The 21,260-nt window shown below is 39.0% G+C and overlaps 1 protein-coding gene across 13 annotated transcripts in view; it reads left to right on the top strand.

Moving 5' to 3' along the window:
• Nucleotides 1–21,260, top strand: part of Pde4dip (phosphodiesterase 4D interacting protein) — a 248,460-nt gene that overhangs the window by 61,440 nt on the left and 165,760 nt on the right. For all 13 annotated transcript variants that reach the window (XM_013075467.3, XM_087212735.1, XM_004853867.4 and 10 more), the window contains exons 2-3: nucleotides 3,792–3,847; nucleotides 8,613–8,764. In XM_013075467.3, the coding sequence (XP_012930921.1) occupies nucleotides 3,792–3,847; nucleotides 8,613–8,764 (208 nt within the window). The remainder of the gene's footprint in view (nucleotides 1–3,791; nucleotides 3,848–8,612; nucleotides 8,765–21,260) is intronic.

Here is a 21,260-nt window from a genome sequence, read left to right on the forward strand (position 1 = left end):
TTCTTGCCATAAGTGAAGCTGCCATTTTTAGAATATTACTGGAAGGAATTATCAGGCGCAGTGTGATAGCATCAGAGTATCAGGGGTAGCAGATGGCTTTTGGAAAAAAGCAATTGTTTTCTGTTCATTCCCAATCTAATTACCCAGAAAACTATAGGAAAACCTAGTAATGTGGGATGTGAAATGTTTATGTATTGCTTGAGTCTAATATCTTAATGGCTACTTATCAGCTAATTAAAGGAAATATAGGTGATACAGCATGCAGAAATCAAGAAAGTGAACAGCTTGTGAGTAGGTTGTGCTAATGCTTGGGTCTTCCAATTTAGCAGAATAGCATCTTGGCAAGAACATTAATGAGTGTGATTGTAGTGGAATTGGTTTTGGTACTAGCAGATTGTTGAGATAGGGAGAAAGAGAAAGGTAAGGCTGATTTCTCTTTTCCTCAGGAAGAACAAAATTTAAAGTCAAAACATCTTGGGGATAAGATTATATGTGGGCACTTATATAGGAGAGCTATACATACCTTGGGGGAATGATATGCTAGCTGAGCATGAGCCATTCATGGACTAATATTTTTTACAAATCTAGAACATTGAGATTTAAGAAACTAGGTCAAGGATGTACAAATATTTTTTCAGATTTGGATAATACAGAAGAGTTTTTCAACATATTTTACTGCTTTGTGCGTGTGTATGTGGCCAGGATTGGAGTCTGCCTCTACCATACACCGATTTTCTGCACTTTGACTTATTGTCCATTGTCACAAATTTCAATCCCCTAGACATACACTCTGTGTTTCTTCACTATGATTCCCTTCCCCTGGGGAGCATCAAATTCCTTCCCAACCTTCAAAGCAATTGAGTGAGCACCACTGTCAGGCAGTAAGAGAAGGAACTTGAGCTGTTAATAGAACTAAAATGATTTTTAAGAAATCTCTGGAGAGATTACAAGTATGCCTTTTAACTCAGTACCCATCTAAAGTGACCTTTCAATCATTCCAGTTATTGATTCACACCAGGCAGCCAGCAGGCTCAGAGTGGTGTGGGTGGGTGGAGAAGATGAGCTATTTGCGAGAGCTGATGTGCATTGCTTTGTTGTAACCTGCTCCTGATCTATAATGTGGAATCTGTAGCAAGGAGGATTGAGTGAGATAATGTCTGGAAAGTACTCCAGGATCTTAGGAGCTATTAAAATGGGGTTCGTAGTTAAGAATCTATTAGAATAGAACTGCATACTGTAGAAATTCATGCCTTTCTTTTACAAATACTTGAGGAAATTGAAGCCCAGAGAGGTAAAAATGACTTGTAAGCCAGTTAGTAGCTTGTCACTACAAATTAATGCATTGTATATTGAAGCAAATGGGTTTCTTACAACTATCTCTTAAAGTAGAAATGAAATTTTGCCTGTGTATAATGGGGTAACAGCCATAGAGATCTACAAGGAGCCAGGCAGGCGTGCCCCTTATAACTGCACTACCTGTCCCCTCAGCACTGCAACTGACTTGTTGATACCCTGCTCACCTATTAGTCTTTCTCCTGCTGAATTAAGATGTTGATCTTATATACTATTGATTGTTCACATAGCTATTTTTGTAAAGTAGTCTGTTCAAGCCTTTTGTCCTTTTAATTATGTTGGGTTGTTTATTTTTTTTAAAAAAGTAAGTGAGTGAGCTGGGTTTATAAGACTGGTGTGAGGAACTGGCAAATTGGAAAACACATGGCTATTCTGTTTAAAGTGTACTAGTTATCACCGTATATGGACAGGCAGACCTAGTGCCTTTGGATTGTCTCATTTTCCAAGGGAAATTGGAAATGGGTCAACCCAGTGTACATTAAATTAATCATATTGGATCGGCCTGATTTGCCCTGAGGGTTGATTTTGCTCCTTAAGGCAGATTCATGATGGCCTTTGTCTGTGGACTGAGCATATATAGTGAGTAGCAACAGACAGGTTTTTCCCCTATAAATTTTTAGAGATATTGTTATGATTAATAGTTTTGACTTCCTCCTTCTCCTGCTTTATCTCAACAAAGAGGAATCCCATAAGTAGTACATTCCTCTCTTACATTGTTCACACTCAAGGAAACTTTAATGACAGGGAGGAAGGAAAGGCAGAAAGCTTGGTAGAATAACAAGCTGGTAATATAGTTTTGATTAATAAAGAATTGCCAGTTACGTGCAGTCCAGTGTTTTCTGTCTGATACTTTCATGGCCATCTGGGATTTAACAAAGTGAGAATTTGTGCCAACACCCAGTCCTGAGACAGGGAAGAAAGAACATCAATTTCCAAACAAATACCAGATTCTCTTCTGCCTCCCTGTGACTATTATCTGGCTTTTAAAAAGAGAAACCCTTTAAATCTCTGAGTACAGATTTCTTTTTGCTTGCAACCAACTGGGAACAAAAAGCATCTTTCTGTAAAATTATTACAATCATCTCTCTGTCTCTGCCTTACCCTCCCACACAGGCTGTTGTCAAAACGTAGCCCACCATTTTAAAACATTACTACTCGGTTCATCTCTCTTTGTGATTCACGGGCACGCCATTGGTTAAATGATGACTCTTAACATCCCGAAAGACTGTATACAGTCTATGTCCCTGACAGCCCTCCCATTACTTCCCTGACCTCATCTCCTGTCACTCTTCATGTGCTGTCTTTGCTCAGCGACACAGGCCTCCTTGCTGCTCTGTAAATGCTAGTATGCTCCTTCATAGGGGCTTTGACCTTCTATGTTGTCAGTTCAGACAATTCTTGCCCCAGACACCCGCATAGCTACCTTTAGATGCCCTGTCTACTGAAAATTGCAATCCCCTCTGCCTCCTTTTACCTCTCTCAGTCCCTAACCACATTGTTTAACTTTTTTGAAAAAAATACTACTTGTTCCCAATTGTTACTGTACATTTTACTTATCTTCCCTTACTGTAAATTTCATGAGTGCAAAGATTTTGTCTGGATTGTTCACTGTTACGTTCACAGAGTTTAAAACAGTACCAAAAACATAGCAGGTGCTTGACAAATATTTGTTGAGTACATTTTGAAATTTTTCCTCCCCTTTGTGCTAAGAATGGTGGAGCTCAAGGTGTTGGACAGATAAATCTCTTGTGACTGAATCTTGGTATTACCAACATTTCATGAATAGGGTTTTTCTGTTTTTCAAGTTTTCTGTGTCAATTCTACTTCCTAAGCCTACCTTGAATATTTTGGCTTCTCTCCAATGCCTCTGTCTTCTTGCTTGGAATACAGATTCTCACCATCCTCTCTTTTCCACCCCACATAGTCTCACTCAGCAGCTAGAATGATCTATCTGAAAAGTAGATTCTCTAGTCCTTTCACTCCCTAATTTAAAGTCCTCCAGTGGTTTCTCATACCTTATAACATAAAACTCAAATCCTTAACCTATCTCACAAGGCTCTGCATGATCTGGTCTAACATTGGCTTTCTTTGTTCCTCTAACAGCCTAGGGTCCTTCCTATAGTAACATCTTTGTTATTCCCATGTGAGAGAATATTCCTTTGCTTCTATTCTTTATCTAGTTGACATCCTCCTTATCTAGGCTTAATTCCTCTCTTCATGTCTTTATATAAGTTAAGTTCCCTCTGCACTTTCTTTCATTTACCAGGATAGTAATTAAAATTTGTGAACTTATTTAATGGCTGCCTCTATATGTAGTAGGAGCTTAATAAATACTGTGGAGATATAAATGAAAAGAATATATGAATATGTTTCCCTCCAGGACCTGGGGACCTTGTGGGATGGTATCTCACTAAGTAATGATGTGTTTCTCTCCACAGAGATTATTTGGCAGAGGATGATGGGGAGATGGTACCCAGAACAAGTAATGCATCAGGTAAGGATGCCATGGGCCTTGCCTTACGAAATTCCTGGTTTCCTATTTAGCATTCTTTCCTTGAATTTGGAGCTCTTTAAGATCCACCTCTGATATTTCTTTGTTGTTCTATGTCTATTTGATCTGTTTATTTGTGATAGTGGGGTATTGAGATCCCCCATTACAATTGTATTCGTGCTCATTTACTTTTTAAATCCATTAATATTGGTTTTATATAATTGGGTGCATTGGTATTTGGTGAGTGTATATTTATGTTTGTTATCTCTTCCTCTTGGGTTGGTCCCTTTACAGGGATGTAGTGACCTTCTTTGCCTCTCTTAGTCAGTCTTGGCTTGAAATCCACTTTGTCTGCAAGTAGAATAGCTACCTCTGCTTTTTTCTGGGTTCCTGTCACATGCAGTATTGTTTTCCATAGTTTGATTTTCAATTGGTGAATTTCTTTTTGAATTAAATGTGCTTTTTGTATATAGCATATTATTGGATCTTGCTTCTTGATCCATTCTGCCAGTCTGTTTCTTTTGATTAGTGAATTGAGACCATTTACATTGATAGTTATAACTGACATGTATTGACTTATCCTTGTCATATTATTTTATGTTGATTCCCTTTTCCCCTCTCTGTCTAATTATTTACCTTGTCTGGTGGATTCATTCTGTTGGAGGTTCATGGAGTTGTAGTCCTCATTATCTCTTTCTAGAATGTCCTTCAGAACATTTTGGAGTGGTGGTTTGGTGATCACGAATTTCTTCAAATGTTCCTTGTCATGGAAGTATCTTATTTCTGTATCAATTTTGTTTCTCTCTCTCTCTCTCTGTTTTTTTTTTTTTTTTGGTACCGGGGATCAAACTTGGGACCTTATGCTTGCAAGGCAGGTGGTGGAACCACTGAGCTAATTCCTGGCCCCTCTATCAATTTTGAAAGATAATTTTGTGAGGTACATCAATCTGGGTTGGAGGTTGTTTTCTTTTAGGGCTTGAAATACCTCACTCCAAGCTTTCTTTGACTTAAGGATTTCTATTGAGAAGTGTACTATGATTCTGATAGGCTTACTTTTATAGGTGATTTGTTTCTTTTCTCTAATAACTTTTAATATTCTGCTCTTGTGTTGAATTTCTAGAATCTTGACTGTTATATGCCTTGGTGTAGATTTTTTTGATTGTGGCTAATTGAAGTTCTATATGCCTCACTTATCTGTATGTCAAATTCATTTTCCATGCTTGGGAGGTTTTCTGCCATTACTTCTGTGAACGGATTTCTTATGTCATTGGAGCTAGCTCCTGCTTTTTCATTGACTCTGATCAATCTTACGTTATTTTTCTTTGCATCATCTAGCAGTTGATTTTTTATGGTCCCTTTCTATTTTTAAGAAATCTTTCTTTTCATGATCACTAACTGCAGTCTTGTCTTCTATGCCTGATATTCTGTCCTCACATTGGCTCATTCTGCTGCATATATTGTCAGTGGAATTTTTAATCTCCTGGATATCTGTTTGAATCTGCTTCATGGATCCATTTCATTCTTATGTTAGGCATTCATGGTTTCCATCATTTTCCTAAGCTCCTCTATTTTTAAAATCTGTATCTGCTCCAGAGTCACTAACTATGTCTTTCATTATGGTCATTATCTCTGTAGTTATCTGAGAGATTATTTCTGATTTGATTTTTTTCTAGAGTCTCATTTATCTGCTTTGTTACTTCTGCTATTACAACTTCAGAGAGTCCAGGTGGCTGATTTTTGAATTGTTCCACCTCATCGCTCACTTGGTTTGCCTTTGGCAAGCTGGAAGTCTGGGGTTGCATCTTGCTTAAATGTCTTCTCATTTTCTATATTTTTGAAGTTTAATTTCTGGGTTGATGCTTGTAAATTGCTTATGACAGGCAGCTTTATTACTAGTATTGAGAACCCTTAGGAAATGACTGCTTCTCAGAGATGTCTTCCAGGTACCACTGGCTTTTGGGTTTTGAGTCTGTTGCAAGATCCTACCCTTTCCATTTATTGGAGATGAAAAGTTGCTACCTATTTGACCTAGCCTCTGAGTCTTTGGCACTGGCCTACAGTTTTGTTTATGACCCTTACTTAGGCAATTTCAGTCTTGGCATAACAGGAACAAGAACTGATTAGAACAACTATGTTACCTTGGCTAAAGTAGTGCATTCAGCAATAACAATATCATCAAAAACAGCCTAGAAAATGACAAATTGTGGTAACTATTAATTTGCCATCTTTTACTGTATGAACTAGATTTGTGGTTATATAAGAAAATCTAAAACACACCAGAAAATTGTATACATTAAATATGCCTTCAATATGGCAATTTTACCATGAGGGCAGAAAATTTAAAAGGAGTCGGGGGGTGAATAGAGAAATAAAAGAAGAGGAAGAGATTAGAAGCAAGGCTGGAGGACAGAAGAAGATTATGCAAACTTTCAGAAACTGGTGAAGAAGACAGGAGGGAAAGAGAGAAGGAAGAAATAAAAACAAGAATGGAACAAAATAACCACAACAGCAAAACTAGAAACAATGTTCATATTCATATAAAAACAAGAACAAATAATCTAGAAAAAAGGAAAAACCAAAAAAAGAAGAAAAAAAAATGTTCACTTTAGGGCATGTTTCCACTGTCACTGGTAGACAGAGTGGGCAGACAGAGCCCAGGTCTATGTTGACTAATCGCAGAAAGCCAGCTACAGATTTATGGTGGGACAGTGGATAATCCCAGCAAACCTGCACCTTTAGTTCCATTGAAGCTCAGGCCAGTTTCTGGCTGATTTGTGTAGCCTGCAACACTCTCTGCGCCTCCTGTGGTCTTGAACTTGACTCCTTGACTCCTGCCAACTTGAACTTGGTTCCACCTCACCCTAACACTGGGAGCCACTAGATGGAGCCAACCCAAAGCTGCTCTGAGTTCCAAGCTCAGTTGGCCCCTGGATGGTGACTTGCCAGTCACCATCTGCTGGGGGACGTCTGAACCCAAATAGCTCACCAGCCACTGCAGTCCCCTGCATCCACTGCTCCATTCCACTGGTATGTTTCTCTGTGGAGCCCTCTGAGGTCACCAGTAGTCACTGTGCATCTGCTGGTTCGAGCTGCCCCTCCCATGTAGTGAGTCAGGCCTCAGGGAGAAAGCACCACTTGCCACTTCCTTCTTCTGTACTGAGGTATCTCTCTCTCTCTCTCTCTCTCTCTCTCTCTCTCTCTCTCTCTCTCTGCTCCCCCTGTTGGCTTCAATTCTCTTTTCAGATCCTTGCTAGGTCCTGGGGACCCACTTCTCTCCTTTTTCTCTTCCTCACATTGCTATATTCCAGTGTCTGAACACCAAATCTTAGAGAAACTGTCTCTCTGTTGTTCACCACTCTGCCATCTTCCTGGAAGTAGGTGCTCTTTGAGGTCACCATGGCAGTCTCCTCAAGCCTCTGTGAATTTTCAAATTTGCAAGTACTACTGTAGTATATAATTTCCAGTAGCAGTTGTATAATCACCAGTGGGGAATTATATGGTACATAGAATTGTATGTGATAGGAGTCAGCACATTACAGTAAATCATCACTAAAATTCATACTCTTCACACTTTTCATGACTGTGATTGCAAGACTAAAGTCACTTGTAAAGAGATTAAAATAAACTCTGCCACTAAAATAAATTTCTTTCCTAATATGCTGTTAAAATGTGTACAACAATAATAATAATACCTAGTTTAGATGTAGGTTTAAATGAGAAAAGCCCGTAGTACAGAGCTTGGCAAAAAATAAGCACTTAGTAATCTTATTTATTGTGATTATTAATGAATTCATAATAAGAGCACAATCATTACTATAATAATGTTAGGCTAGAGATTCACTTAAATTATGATACCATTATGATATTGTTAAGGCCCTTATTTATTCTTTCAGTGTCACTGCTCAAAAGCAGTCAAAGGGTTAATAGGCTCTCCCAGAGCAATGCTTTTGTCTGGTCAATAGAATAGTTGAGTGTCTACCCTTTTTCCTGTTTCCCCAACTCTAATCTTATCATGTGCTCTTAGTTGCTAAAATAACACACACTGCTAGGAGAGACAAGTGTAAAGAATATAGGATTGATTCTGCCACTTTTTAGCAATGTGATATTGGGCAAGCAAACTTTGTAATACTTTACTTATTCGTTAGCAAACTGGATGTCATTATGTTAGCCTATTTCTCTGGTTACAGTGACTGTTTAATGAAGTAATTCATTTGGAACTATTTTGTAATACCTTGTAATAACTTGTCTTCTGGCAGTCCAGAAGGATCCACAAGATCCTTGCTCACATGTCTGGCAGTTGGTCATTGGCTGAGGGGGAGGGGGGTCTTCATTTCCCTGTACCTGGCCTTTCCTTCCCCAGTATGTAGATTGGGCTTCATGGCCTGGTGGCCTTGGGGTACTAAGAAGGCAAGAGCAGAAAAGCAAAGCACCTCAAGGACTAGTTTTTGGAACTCATGCAGTTGCATTTTCATCATGTTTTGTTGATCAAAGCAAGTTACTTGAACAGCCTAGATTCAAGAGCTAGAGAAACAGACTACTTGATGGAAGGAATATGACCATCACATTGCAAAGAGGCATGGACACAAGCTATATTGTATACACTGGGGATCATTACTAATATGATCTACTATGGGTACTTTATGTGAATCTTTTTCATGTGTCCTAGAATTGGTTTGTATTTTGCAGAAAGAATTCTGCTAGAATGTGCCATTTAGAATGATCATGGGCCTTCACTATATGAACTTTTATTGTTTTGTTTCACTGACAGCTTTTCTTAGTGACCCTAAAGATCGAGGCCCTCTGATGCAGTCACAAAGCTGGAGAAGCGGTGAGAAGATCCTTTTTGGGCAGACACATTCCTTAAGAGCATTTGAGAGGCCCCCTCAGGTGCAAACTCAGGCTCTTCGAGACTTTGAGAAGGTAAGTCACATGGGTGGACAGTTCTAATCCCACTTAGAAGCAGTACTGTGAAATAGTGATGTCTTATATAAATATGACCTGTGCATTAGTCTGGATTATGGCTATTGTTCTCATGATGGTATTTCTTTCAAGAGCACCTGTCCCCATGTTTAGACGGTGTCTTAGCTATGTGCCAGGGGCTGTGGTTTATGCACAATTGCTTGTACCAATAAACTGGGACTTACTTGTGCTCTTGGTATGCTTCTCAGATAAACTTAGGAAATTTAAATGGCACCCTGGGAATCTGTAACTGCAGCACAGTGAGCCCAAGAGTTTCAGTCCAGTTAAACAGCATTATTTTCTGTTGCCAGCTTGGACCACTCCGGAGATTGGGATACTGTCTACTGTTTGAGGTGGCTCAGTCAGAACCTTTTGCTTTGCAACAGGAATCTGGCAATGTTGTTTGAAAGTCCTTGCTTGTCCTTAGTTTGCTCAAAAGCTAACAATGTAATATAGATCTCCAGCTCCCCGTGAGCTGGGTCAATCCAGGAAGTTTGGACCAAAGAATCTGTCTACTGGGATTTACACGGCCCAGAAAAAGCACCCACTGTCTACAAACACATCTAAAAAAAGAAACAGCTCTTGCATGCCCCCTGGGGGGATATCCGAGGAGTGGGCCTAACCCAGTACTGTGTAAATGAATCCTGAGTTAAGTGAGTTTCTTTCTCTCTTTCTTTCTCTCTGAAATGATAGTTTTGGACATAAAAGAGTGACATTCCCCCTTTTTAAAAAATGTTGTGTTGAGAAAAAAATGTTGTGTTGAAATGGGTTTACGCTGTCTTTATTTAACTTGTAATCATAGATGTTTCCCTAGGACTTCAAGTGTGTCCGCCCAGATATTCCTGTGAGCAGTAATGCTCCATATAACATGTGCCTACGAATTAATTGAACAGCCTGCTCTTATTTGCTCAGAGTTGTCATGGCTACCGGTTTTCTTAAGATGTAGTTTTCAGGAATACTAAGTGGCTTCTGAATACTGAGCCTCTGAATACCTGTGTCGGGGGGGCATGAGGGTGGTAACACCTCATTCCCTCCTCTTTTTTCACCTTTTGGCTCTGCTGTGGCACAAGGGATGGGAAAAGCTGTGTGGAGTACTCTGAAAGACAGTCTGCCTAAGGTTTCTTTCCATTGGAGGTGCCTGGGAATGTGGAAGTGCGAGATCACCTGCCCTGAACAGATAAATGGCCGACACTGGGGGCTGAGCTGGGTGCTGAACGGGGGTCAGATACAAAGATACAAAGACCCAAGTCCTTTCTCTTAGTGTTCAGCTCTTTTTTTTTTTTTTTTTGCGGTACCAGGGTTCAAACTCAGCACCTTTCACCTGGAAGGCAGGCGCCGTGCCACTGAGCTAAATCCCCGGCCCAACTTAGTGTTCAGCTATAATATCACAAAGTAATCTTTGCTTCTCCTGATGCGAATCACTGATGGAAACCAAGGTAGGAAGCAAAAAAGACCACTAAAAGATATGCAACAAGGAGGCAGAGACACACTTCTTTCTCGGAAACTCATTGCCAATACACTCAGGTGTGCTACGCTTGAATGTGTGTTGATTCTTACATCCATTCATCCATTCTGTGGACTGTGAATGATGTTACATATTACATGAAAATCTTTCATGAGAAGACATGAAAATTAGAGGAAACATTGATTAGAAACAATATAGGAGGAGCCAGGGCACATTCCAGCGCCCCAGCCTAAAAATGGCAAAATGCCATGACATGTGCTGTGAGGTTTAAAAAAACATACAATCTGTAACCCTCAGATGAAGGATGGGTAGGCTCTCACCAAAAGAGGAATTGCTCTGTAGAATCCCATTGCCTGGATTAATAGAGCTGATTCCTTTGGCTATTCATTGATGTTTGCATTCAGTTACTGAAAACAAAGCTGGTATGTGTGATCTTGTAAAAGTCTCTGTATGAGTACATAGAAGATGGGATAGGCAGAACCTTAAGATAGCTAAGTATTAACTCTTAAATAAACTGCCAAAATGCTTTCTGAAGTGATTGTACACTAGCAAGGCTGAAGGATTCTCATTCCTACACTTCTTCACCAAGACCTGTGCCATCAGACTTTAATTTTTCCTCTTCAAAAGGGAAAGAGTAGTATCTCCTTGTGGACTGAACTTTCCCTTAGCCAAAAACTGATTATGATAAATATTTATGTGGTAACTCGAAGTCTAGATGTGTTTCATGGTGAAATATCTTTTCAAATCCTGTTGTCTGAGCTTTCAATTTTTTTTTAGCTTTCAATTTTTAAAAATCTTCTCATTGTTGTATTTTATATTTCTTTTATAATATCAAAGAAGTTTTTCAGAAATGCATAACTTGCAAATCTTCAATCCCAATCTGTGCCCTGTGCTTTCATTCTTTTTTTTTTAAACTTTGTAACAAGTTTTTGTTTTTGCTTTTTATCTATTACAGTGTTTGAAACCTAAAGAAATACATTTTCTCTTCAAATTTGGATGTGTATATAAATATTGTTTGTCTGGACTCAGCACACTCAATGCCATAGTTTCTTGGCCTATTTCTGCTCTGAAATCATCAAGTTTTGTCTACCCAGGGGCCCTGAGATCATGGAAAATGGCCAGAGTTTACAGTTCTTAGAAAAATAAAAGCAAAAGAATTTGGAAAGAAAAACCAGTGAAGAGGATTTGATTCACCTCCCTAGGATCTTCAGGAGAAATCCAAGCTATTTTTGGAGGACATCTTGTCTATTGGGTTGCTAGGACCCCATAACCCCTTCCGTTGTTTAACAGGCCAGTAAAAGGCAATTCCTTCAAAAGTTGGCTAAAATAGCCAATATCCAACTCCAGGGTCCAAGTGTCACATAATGTGGACTTCTTTTAAAGGACAGGTCAGAGGTTCTCAGCCAGCTTTCATTCTTGTAACAATGACTTCTAATGAGCAGTTCTGAATTGTGATGGAACCCAATCCATCATTTTTGTTCCATTATGGCTACTGATTATGATGTTATCTATAGACAATCTCTAAGTAACCCTTGGGCTTATCTGTATAAAGGCCCATTACTACCATTATAAAAAATAGAGGAAGTGGCATGCTAAAGATTGTGTGCCAGAGAAGAATTGATGCCTTCAAGAGTCACAAAAGCCATATGATTTTTCTTTTCTTTCTCATTTTTATTTCTTTCCTATTTTATTTTATTAGTACATGTGTGCAGTATGTAATGATTACGTTCATCATGTGGAGGTGATACATGTACATAACACATCTTAATTCTTTTTACATCTCCTTTCCCTCTTCACCCTTTCCCTCTCTCTGTCTCTTGGTCCACTTCTCATTTGGAAAAGATCTATCTTTTCTTTTTTTGTTCCACCTTCAATGAGCAACAGGTGTGGGAGGTTGAAGATGATGGTTGGGGAGCACTCATGGGAGCCACACTGCTAACCCTGCACTGCTCCTGGTGTAAGTTCAACTCTCCCTCTCATGAGTATTTGTCAGGTTGAGACCAACAGGTATTGTTTCTCCTGATGAAAGGAAAGTATTACTTAGCATGAATGCTTCATTTATATTTTTGAATAAGCAAGTGATTTTTAAACTTTGTCAACTTTGTTGTAAAGGAGATCCCCCCACCAGAGAATGGAAGGGTCCCCGTCCCTTCCAGATCTGTAGACTTGAGGAGCAGATTAAGTGCTTCTGATAAGTTGCCTTATTTTGTCTTTATAAGACATGAAACCAGCATCATTGGCCCTGTTTTTCAAATGAGAAAACCAGGACTAGCAGGCATTGAGAATTTTTCAGGGTTCTAGAGTTCATGTACCGTGATCTAAATCCTGACTGATTATTTTGTCAGAAATAATTTTTACATGCCAATGGACATAGTCACAAGTTGATAAAAATTCTTTCATATATGCTTCTCAGTGATTATTGTGCCCACCCCAGCCCCTCATCTCTGGGATGAGTGAAAGCACCGTAGCACATTGTTGATTCCAGCTAGCACTGGTTGTCACTTCTTATGTATTAAGTACAGTTCCAAGTATGTGACAGTATTTTCTTATTTAATGAGTACAACAACACTGTGAGGGGATTGTTACGCCAATTTGGAAGTGAAGGACCAAATGCACAAAGAATAAGGGACTTGCCTAATGTAGGCCTGAACATCTCTGTCCTTTCTGTTACCTAGAAGCTTGGCTGGTGATAGTTTGGTACTAATGTAAGTGTTAGCTCATTTGGAAATGGAATCAGACTTTTCTAGGCAAAGTGGAAATCCACTTTAGCCCAGGTGTTATCCAATGCATGCTTTTTACTCCATTAATTCTGAGCTACTTCCAATTCAAAGCTATTTTATTCTTTCATGTCTCTGTTCCTGCTCTTTCCTCTACTTGGAAAACCTCTCCTGCTTTATCTGGTTAAGCCTATTCATCCTTCAGCTCAGGTGTCATTTTTGGAGGATGTTATCACTAACATTCTAATCCTTTAAGGTTCCTGAGTGCAAAAATCATATTGTGCTCATTCTTTTCTGGTATCTAGAATCTGATATAATGCAGTATGTGATAAGTGCTCAGTAAATATTTATCAATTAAACTAAATTTGTTGAAAATAACTGAAGATAAGATATTCTACTGGGTTTGTATTTCTCCTGCCATTACTTGGTATTCACAATAAGTGAATGGCTCTAAAACAGGGATTGGTGTGTTGATTAGGTAGGATGGAAAGCCGAGAAGTCAGGAACTCTACATATATTTTTCTAAACTGGAATGATAAAATAAATGCAGGGCTGGGGATTTAGCTCAGTGGCGCCATGCCTGCCTTGCAAGCACAAGGTCCTGAGTTCGATCCCTGACATTATTTGACAGGACTTATTAAAAAGATCACAATAGTAATAATAGTAAAAATATTGGTTGCTTTTTATACACTAGGCACACTTTTCTAGATATTTTATTTCAACTAGTTTCAATTTATTTTCCTAACTTCTGAGACAGATATTATTATTATTATTATTTGGGGGGGGGTACCAGGGATAGAACTCTGGTCCTTGCGCTTGCAAGGCAGGCAGCAGAACCACTGAGCTAAATCCCTGGCCCTGATATTATTATTATTATATCCAGTATACCAGTGAAGAGTCCAAGGCTCAAATAAGTTGCCCAAAGTTATACAGGTATACAGTGACGAAACTAAGAAAACACCAATGATTCCATGTTTCTGGGGGGGAATGGGAGGGACCATTCACACAAAGAGAGGCTCCATTGGGGGACGTGTGTACAATTTGGTGTTAGATATAGAATAAAAATGGCAGAGGCTATAAAAGAACCATAGAAGGGCAGGAGTCTTTGGCTGTAAAATCAAGAGGAGGCCTCCACTGCCCTGTCTTGTTTACATATTTTCTTATTTTGTTGTCTTTAACAAGAAAACACCAGCAAAGCCAGCCGCTTTTCTCTTCACTGTAGAAAGATGCCAGCATCCCTTGGCAGTCAGAATCTAACCACAGTGAGTCAGCCTGTTGAAATCCCACCCATCCTGCTAACTGCACTTGGATCTCAAAGTCTATGGGGGGGGTGGTTAAAAAAATGCTACAATAGGAAGCCCTTTTAACTTTCTTCTTTGGGGGAGGGGGCTTATGGAACTCTGAATGATTACAGTCTAGTTTAGGTGAATCTGAGTCAAGTCCCTGCTGCCTTTAAGGTCTGCAGTTTTGGAGATTTTTGAACATTTGAGTGTTTCTCAGTAATTACAGCCTTGGAAAATGAATGCTACCAGCAAACTGTATTTTCATTAAAAAAAAAAAAGCATTTATGCTTCCATAACAACAGTGTCCAAAGCATACTGGTTTTGTTTGCATCGGTGTCTTAAAAAGTTCAAAAATTTATAGATGAGAAGAGCGGAGACCCTAAACTTTCATTTGTAAGCACAGTTTTTCACCTATAAGTTTCTCTTAATATTTGCAAATCAAGCCAAGCTGAGGTTATTTAGAAGGCCTAACTAGCTTTGTATGTTCGGTATTCTCCAGGCTTGCTCTTCATTCTGATTAAACAGGAGGAAGGAGAATGAACCAGTAACACTGGGTGAGAGGGAAGAATGAGGAATGCTCCATGCAGAAGAAGCAGCATGAATCAAGATTCAGATGAGAGAAGGAACTATAGCCAGTCAGTACCCCTTAGACCATGGGGGACAAGGAGCGTGGAGAAAAGTCGAGACAAGAAAGACAGAGAGATCAGCAGATGCAACCTTGCAAGTTTTGTAAAGGCTTTAAATTTTATTTAAGCTCATTTGGAACCACTTAAACTTTTTTTTTAAGCAGGGAGACGACATGAGCAGATTTATCTCTTAGGAAGGTCTCTTTGGCTCCAGCATGGACCAGATTGGAGGAATAAAGACCAGAGCCAGAAGCCAGGCATGTGGTGCCCTGGAAGGTTAAGACAGACGATTGCAAGTTTGAGCCCATCCTGGGCAACTTAGTGACTTAGCAAGACCGTGTCTCAAAATAAAAGTTAAAAAAGGGCTGGGGAGGTATCTCAGTGGGAAGCCCCAGGGTTTGATTTCTAGTACCAAAAGAAAAAAAAGATTAGAGGCAGAGAGAACAGTAGGGAGGCTCAACACCCTAAGCAGAGGTTGGTGCTAATGCCCAGAGAGGAATGAGAAAAATAGATGAGTGAAACAGAAAGATATTTCAGAGACATAATTGGCAGGGTAAAATTGATTGAGTGTTGAACCAGTAAAAGAGTAAAAAACCAAGGATGACCTATCACCAAGTTATCTTCCCATTCTCATCCAGACCAGGTTGTCACCCTGTTGTAAGCTTTCAGCATACTTTGAACTTTCCCTTTAATGATATGAGTTGTTTGTTCAAAGGCGGGTCTTTTCTGTTCGAATCTGAGCTCCATAAAACCGAGCACAGTATTTTCTTTTCATGCTAGATATATTGATTAGCAGAGTGCCTGGTGCTTAGTAGTGTGGCTTTTTTTCTCCTTTTCTGTTGTTTTTTTCCATTGTATTTTATTATGCACAAATGCATAGGGAACAGACATGCACGAGATAAGAGAGCCCCCATGGGATCTGTTGTGTTTAGAATGAGTGATCTCAAGTCTTCTTGCTTAGGAACCTTCTAGGCTATGCCATCCACTGAGGATGAGAACCCCTGGCACAAATACATATCGTACTTTTATAATCATTAAAACAACAGCACACAAGTCAAAAACCAGTGACATGATTTTCATTTTGGAAGAAATGTAAGAGATCTTTCTTGCTCTTCAGGAACTCTAAATATAATTGGGGAGACAGTTCAACAGATAGCCACAATAGATCATGATAAGGACTCAATAAGAGTAGGTACACTGCCTGAGCAGTGAATAGGAGTGACATTCCATGTTCATGCTGTCATCTATACAGAGTCCCACAGCAGCATCCCTTCAAAACTGCCTTTGTTCCTGGTGAAGGACTGAGAAATGATTAATGAAAATTCTAGGCAAAAGTTGGGGCCATTGAGTGGTGTTTCCCCCCCTGAACTCCACTCAGCAAAAAATCGTTCGGAGTTGAACCAACTGTGGACAAACACCAAGTCCTGAAGGTGCAGACCCAGCCAAGCTGGTGGAGAATCTACTTGGAACCTTAAGCTCCCCGTATCATTGTGGCTCAACTGTCCTTTCTGTCACATGCCTCGTTTCGTCGTCTCTGGCAGCACTATTCCTGGCTGGGCCATCTATTTTTGGTGGCCAGAAAAGCTGTTATTTGTTGTGTTTTGTTTTTATATAGTTCAGAGGGCTGCAGTGTGATGATGACGATGACAACTTGTTATTCCAGGGTGGAGGGTGGTGTGGGTGTGTATCTATGGTGGGGGGAGGCAGCACGATCATCATCTGGCCTTATTTTTTTAAGTACAAGCTGAGGCTGCCTAGGATAGAGTTTATTTATCAACCTGTTGTCAGCTTTCCCCTCACTGTGCCCATTATTTCAAGAAAAAGCTATGTAGAGGATGGTTATTGGTGTGCTATTGAGTTTTAGGAGAGAAAATGGGGTGGCAGTAACAATTTTATATTTAAAGGACTATAGAACTTCAGGAATTATTTTGAAATTTCAGAAACAAGAGGTTTAAGGGGAGTTTTCAAAAATTAGTTTGTTGTTAAGTCCCGAAGAAAAGAACCAGGTATTTGTAGCAGTCATAGTCTTTCTGAAGCAGAGATCAGTTGTTGGCTCCTGGGACACTGGGCAGAAACCTGGGTTGGAGTGAAAGCGTTGGTGAGTGGAAGACCAAATTGATTGACTTTCATGGATACTTTTCTTGTTAGAATGTAGGCATAAACATGACATATATTCATCAGGGCAGCATAATGGTTATGTTTCTATCTTATGTCAAAACATAGTATGGAGCACATGTTTCAATCAGTTTTATCTGACAGTTATAACAAAGGGTTGTTTACCTTTTCATAAAATATAATGATCTATGAGTACTTAGTAGTGAAAGCCAATCCCAGGCTCCTAGGGCAGTGAAGCTCAGCTGGTCCCAGCACCCAGAAGGAAGCTCCCCACCTCCATCCCAGGCTCCTAGGGCAGAGAAGCTCAGCTGGTCCCAGCACCCTGATAGAAGCTTCCCCGCTGCCATCCCAGGCTCCTAGGGCAGTGAAGCTCAGCCAGTCCCAGCACCCTGAAGGAAGCTCCTCCGCTGCCATCCCAGGCTCCTAGAGCCAAGAAGTTGAGCCGGTCCCAGCACCCTGAAGGAAGCTCCCCTGCTGCCATCCCAAGCTCCTAGGGCACAGAAAGTGAGCCGCGTGGGTGCCAGAAGCACCCCCTCCCACGTGGAACTGAGAAGACACATAAACAAGCCTCAAAAACAGACTTCCAGATCACCTACAGCAACCCCAAAGGGAAATGAGATGGAACACTCTGATACTCAACCACCTGGACCCTCTGAACTGGCAACAAAAGAGGATCTGGGAAAAATGAAATCAGAAATAATTACTCAGATAACAGCAAAGATTTTGCTCATGGTGCAAGACATGATTAATAAATCTAGAGAGGACACAGATAAAAAAATAGAGGATCTGAGGAACATGATGGAATCCCAACATAGGAAACAAATGGAATCCATAAAACAGATACAAACAGATTTCCAAGAGATTAAAAACTCCATCGAAAGTCTGCGCAACAGAATGAACCAATGTGAGGATAGAATTTCAGATATAGGAGATATAATTGCAATTAGTGAGGAGGAAAAGAAAAATTGCTTTAAAATCGTAAGAGAACATAAGAAATCAATCCAGCAGCTGCTAGACAATGCAAAGAAGAATAACATAAGGAAAAAAAAAAAGAATAACATAAGACTGATTGAAGTCAATGAAGAAAGAGGAGAGGGTGCAGATGACATAAAAAAACTCTTCACAGAAGTGATGGCAGAAAACTTCCCAAGGAGGGGAAAAGAACTTGACATACAGATAAGTGAGGCATATAGGACTCCAGCTAACCTAAATCAAAAAAAAAATCTACACATAGGCAAATAATAGTTAGTATTCCAGAAATCCAACAGAAGAATAAAATTCTGCAAGCAGTGAGAGAAAAGAAACAAATCACATACAAAGGAAAGCCCATCAGAATCACAGCAGACTTCTCAATGCAAACCCTCAAGGCAAGAAGAGCTTGCAGTGATGTATTTCAAGCCCTAAAGGAAAACAGCCTCCAACCCAGATTGATGTACCCTGCAAAACTATCTTTCAAAATTGATGGAGAAATAAGATGCTTTCATGATAAAGAGCACCTTAGGAACTTCATGAATACCAAACCAACACTCCAAAAAATTTTAGACAATACCCTAGGAAAAGACAATGAGGATCACAACCCCAGGAAACCCAGCAGAATGAATCCATTGGGCTTGACAAATTAAACGCAAAGGGGGAGAATCCAACAAAAAGAAAAAGTCATGACAAGGCTTTTAAAACTTTTGACTTCATCTCCCTAATGAGTGTATAATTCAATCTTATTATTGTACTGATTAGTATTTTTCTGGTTCTAGAATTGCACACCATTCCTTGTTCTATACTGGCTATTTATCATCTTATGTCTACATTTTAATTGGGTTGTCTACTAATGAGCTCTAACAATTCTTTATATATTCTGCTCATAGGTTATATGCATTGTAAACATGGTCTGTTTAAGGACTACTTTTCATTTTAATGATGTCATTTAAAGTTCTAAATTTTGATGGAATCTCATCAATTTTTTTTCTTTTATACATCATGGTTTTTGTATCATAGGTAGTTCTTGCCTACCCTGAATTCATAAATATTTTCCCTTATAATTTCTTCTTCAAGTTTTATACTTTTAGGCTTTCTTATTTAGGTTCATAGATTCCTTCAAGTTATTTTCATGTATGGAAAAAAAGGGTTGAGGTTAATTTTTTATATATGGATACCAAGTGTTCTAGTGCCATTTGCTGAAGACACTCTCTCTTCCTCAGCTCTTGAATTGAGTTTATATTCTATAAAATGTTAATGTTAAATAATCTTTCAAAACTCAGTGGACCATATATGTGTGGTTCTATTTCTAGATTCTCTGTTTTATTCAAATTATCTGTATGTCTTTCCTTACACCAACACTGCCTTGATTACTGTAGCTTTAGAAGAAGTCTTAAAATTGGGTGCTAAACATCTTCCAGCACTGTTTTTGTTTTTGTTTTTGGCTTTTCTGGGTCCTTTGTACTCCTACATAACTTTTAAATTTCAATATCCAATTCTTCATTTATAGCAAGTATACACAGACCTGATTTTTATATATACCTTGTGTTTTCTAATCCTGCTAAATTCAAGTACAAGTTCTGGGGGCTCCTAGAGATTTCTTAGTATTTTCTGTGTAGATGATCATTTCATCTACATATAAAGATTTTGCTTCTGCTGTGCCAATCCTAACCTAGTCGTGTCATTTTATTGCCAGACTATTTTGGTTTAGACCTATGTTTCAAAGTCTAAGGGACAGATGAAGAGTAGACATAACTGCCCTTGTTCCCCACTTTAGGGAGAAAGCATTGTATTGTCTCCATTCATAGAAGGAGTTTTTGTTGGAAGTATGGAGTACATGTCTTTGATCTGTTGAGAAGGTTCTATTCTACTTCTAGTCTCCTAATAGCTTTTACCATGAACAGCTGTAGAATTTAGTCCAATACTCTTTCTCCAACTAGTGACAGGATCATATGGCTTTTTCCTTTCTTCTGTTAAAATGATTACTTTTAGGGGTGGATCTTCCAATGCTGAACCAACACTGCCATCCCTATAACAAAACCACTTTCTACATACTACCAGATCTGACTTCTAAGAGTTTTGTTTTGTTAAACAAATTTCTATCTATGTTCATACTTTTTTCTTCTATTATCTTTATCCAGTTTTAGGATTAGCACAATGTTGAGTTCCCAAAATGAGGGGAGAAGTGTTCCTTCTTTTTTCTGCTTTAAATGTTTGATATAATTTATCAGTTAAAATGTTTATGAGCCTGTTGTTATCATATAGGTAGGTTTTCAAGCTAGGAATATACTTTCTTTAATAGGTGCTATTCAAATTTTATATTTCCTCCAGAGTTAGTTTCATTAATTTGTCTTCTAAGTTACTTCTTAGAAGTTGTCAAATTTATTTCAAAAAAGATTTTTGTGCTATGCTTTCTATATCCTTTTAAATTCTGTAAAATCTGTGGTAATGTCTCCTAGATCTTAATATTGTAATTTAAAAAATGTAAAACTGATATTGTGTAACAGGAAGAAAAGGTCTAAAAGAGCAGGGGAATTGTGAGCGGTAGGGGAAGGGAAAAAAGGGAAAGGAAAAAATATGAGAAGAGGAAAAAAATTGACACAAGGTCTTTGCAAATAGGGAAGGGTGGAGGGGGTGAAGGGAGGGCAAGGGAAGGGGAAAAAAAATAAGGATCAAGAGACTCATGCAATGGTACAAGATCCCAATGATGAATGTAACTGTATTTTATACCTAAAATGTACCAATAAAGTTAATGGGGGGGGGAAGAAGAGAGTAGTGAAAGCCACTTAGGAGATACTTTATGTAGCCTTTCTGTCAGGGCCCCGCAATCTAAGTAGGATTAATATATGAAACATTTAGACATGATCACTTGTAAGCCATTTGTCTTTTTTTTGGGGGGGTTGGTTTTTATGAGACAGGGTCTCACTATGTAGTTCAGGCTGTCCTCAAACTCACGGCAATCCTCCTGCCTCTGCCTCCTGAGTGCTGGGATTACAGGCATGTGCTATCATGCCTGGCTTAGTCATTTGTCTTTAACTGAGTTGAACTGGATTTAACTATAATCGAATATCACACACACACACACCTTTGTAAAAGGCAAAGGACTGAGCAATTTAATTTTTCCAGTTTTTCTTTCTTTCTTCTTTCAAAATAACAGATTTACTGAAATGTAATTTACATACAACCATGCAGTTCACCCTTTTATAGTACACAATTCACAGAATTGTACAACCATTACCACTGTCTAATTCCAGAACATTTTATTCACTTCAGAAAGAC

This window comes from Heterocephalus glaber, unplaced genomic scaffold (assembly GCF_053883595.1).
Source record: "Heterocephalus glaber isolate CG9 unplaced genomic scaffold, H.glaber_assembly_v1.0 deba00001442, whole genome shotgun sequence".
Taxonomy (NCBI): domain Eukaryota; kingdom Metazoa; phylum Chordata; class Mammalia; order Rodentia; family Bathyergidae; genus Heterocephalus; species Heterocephalus glaber.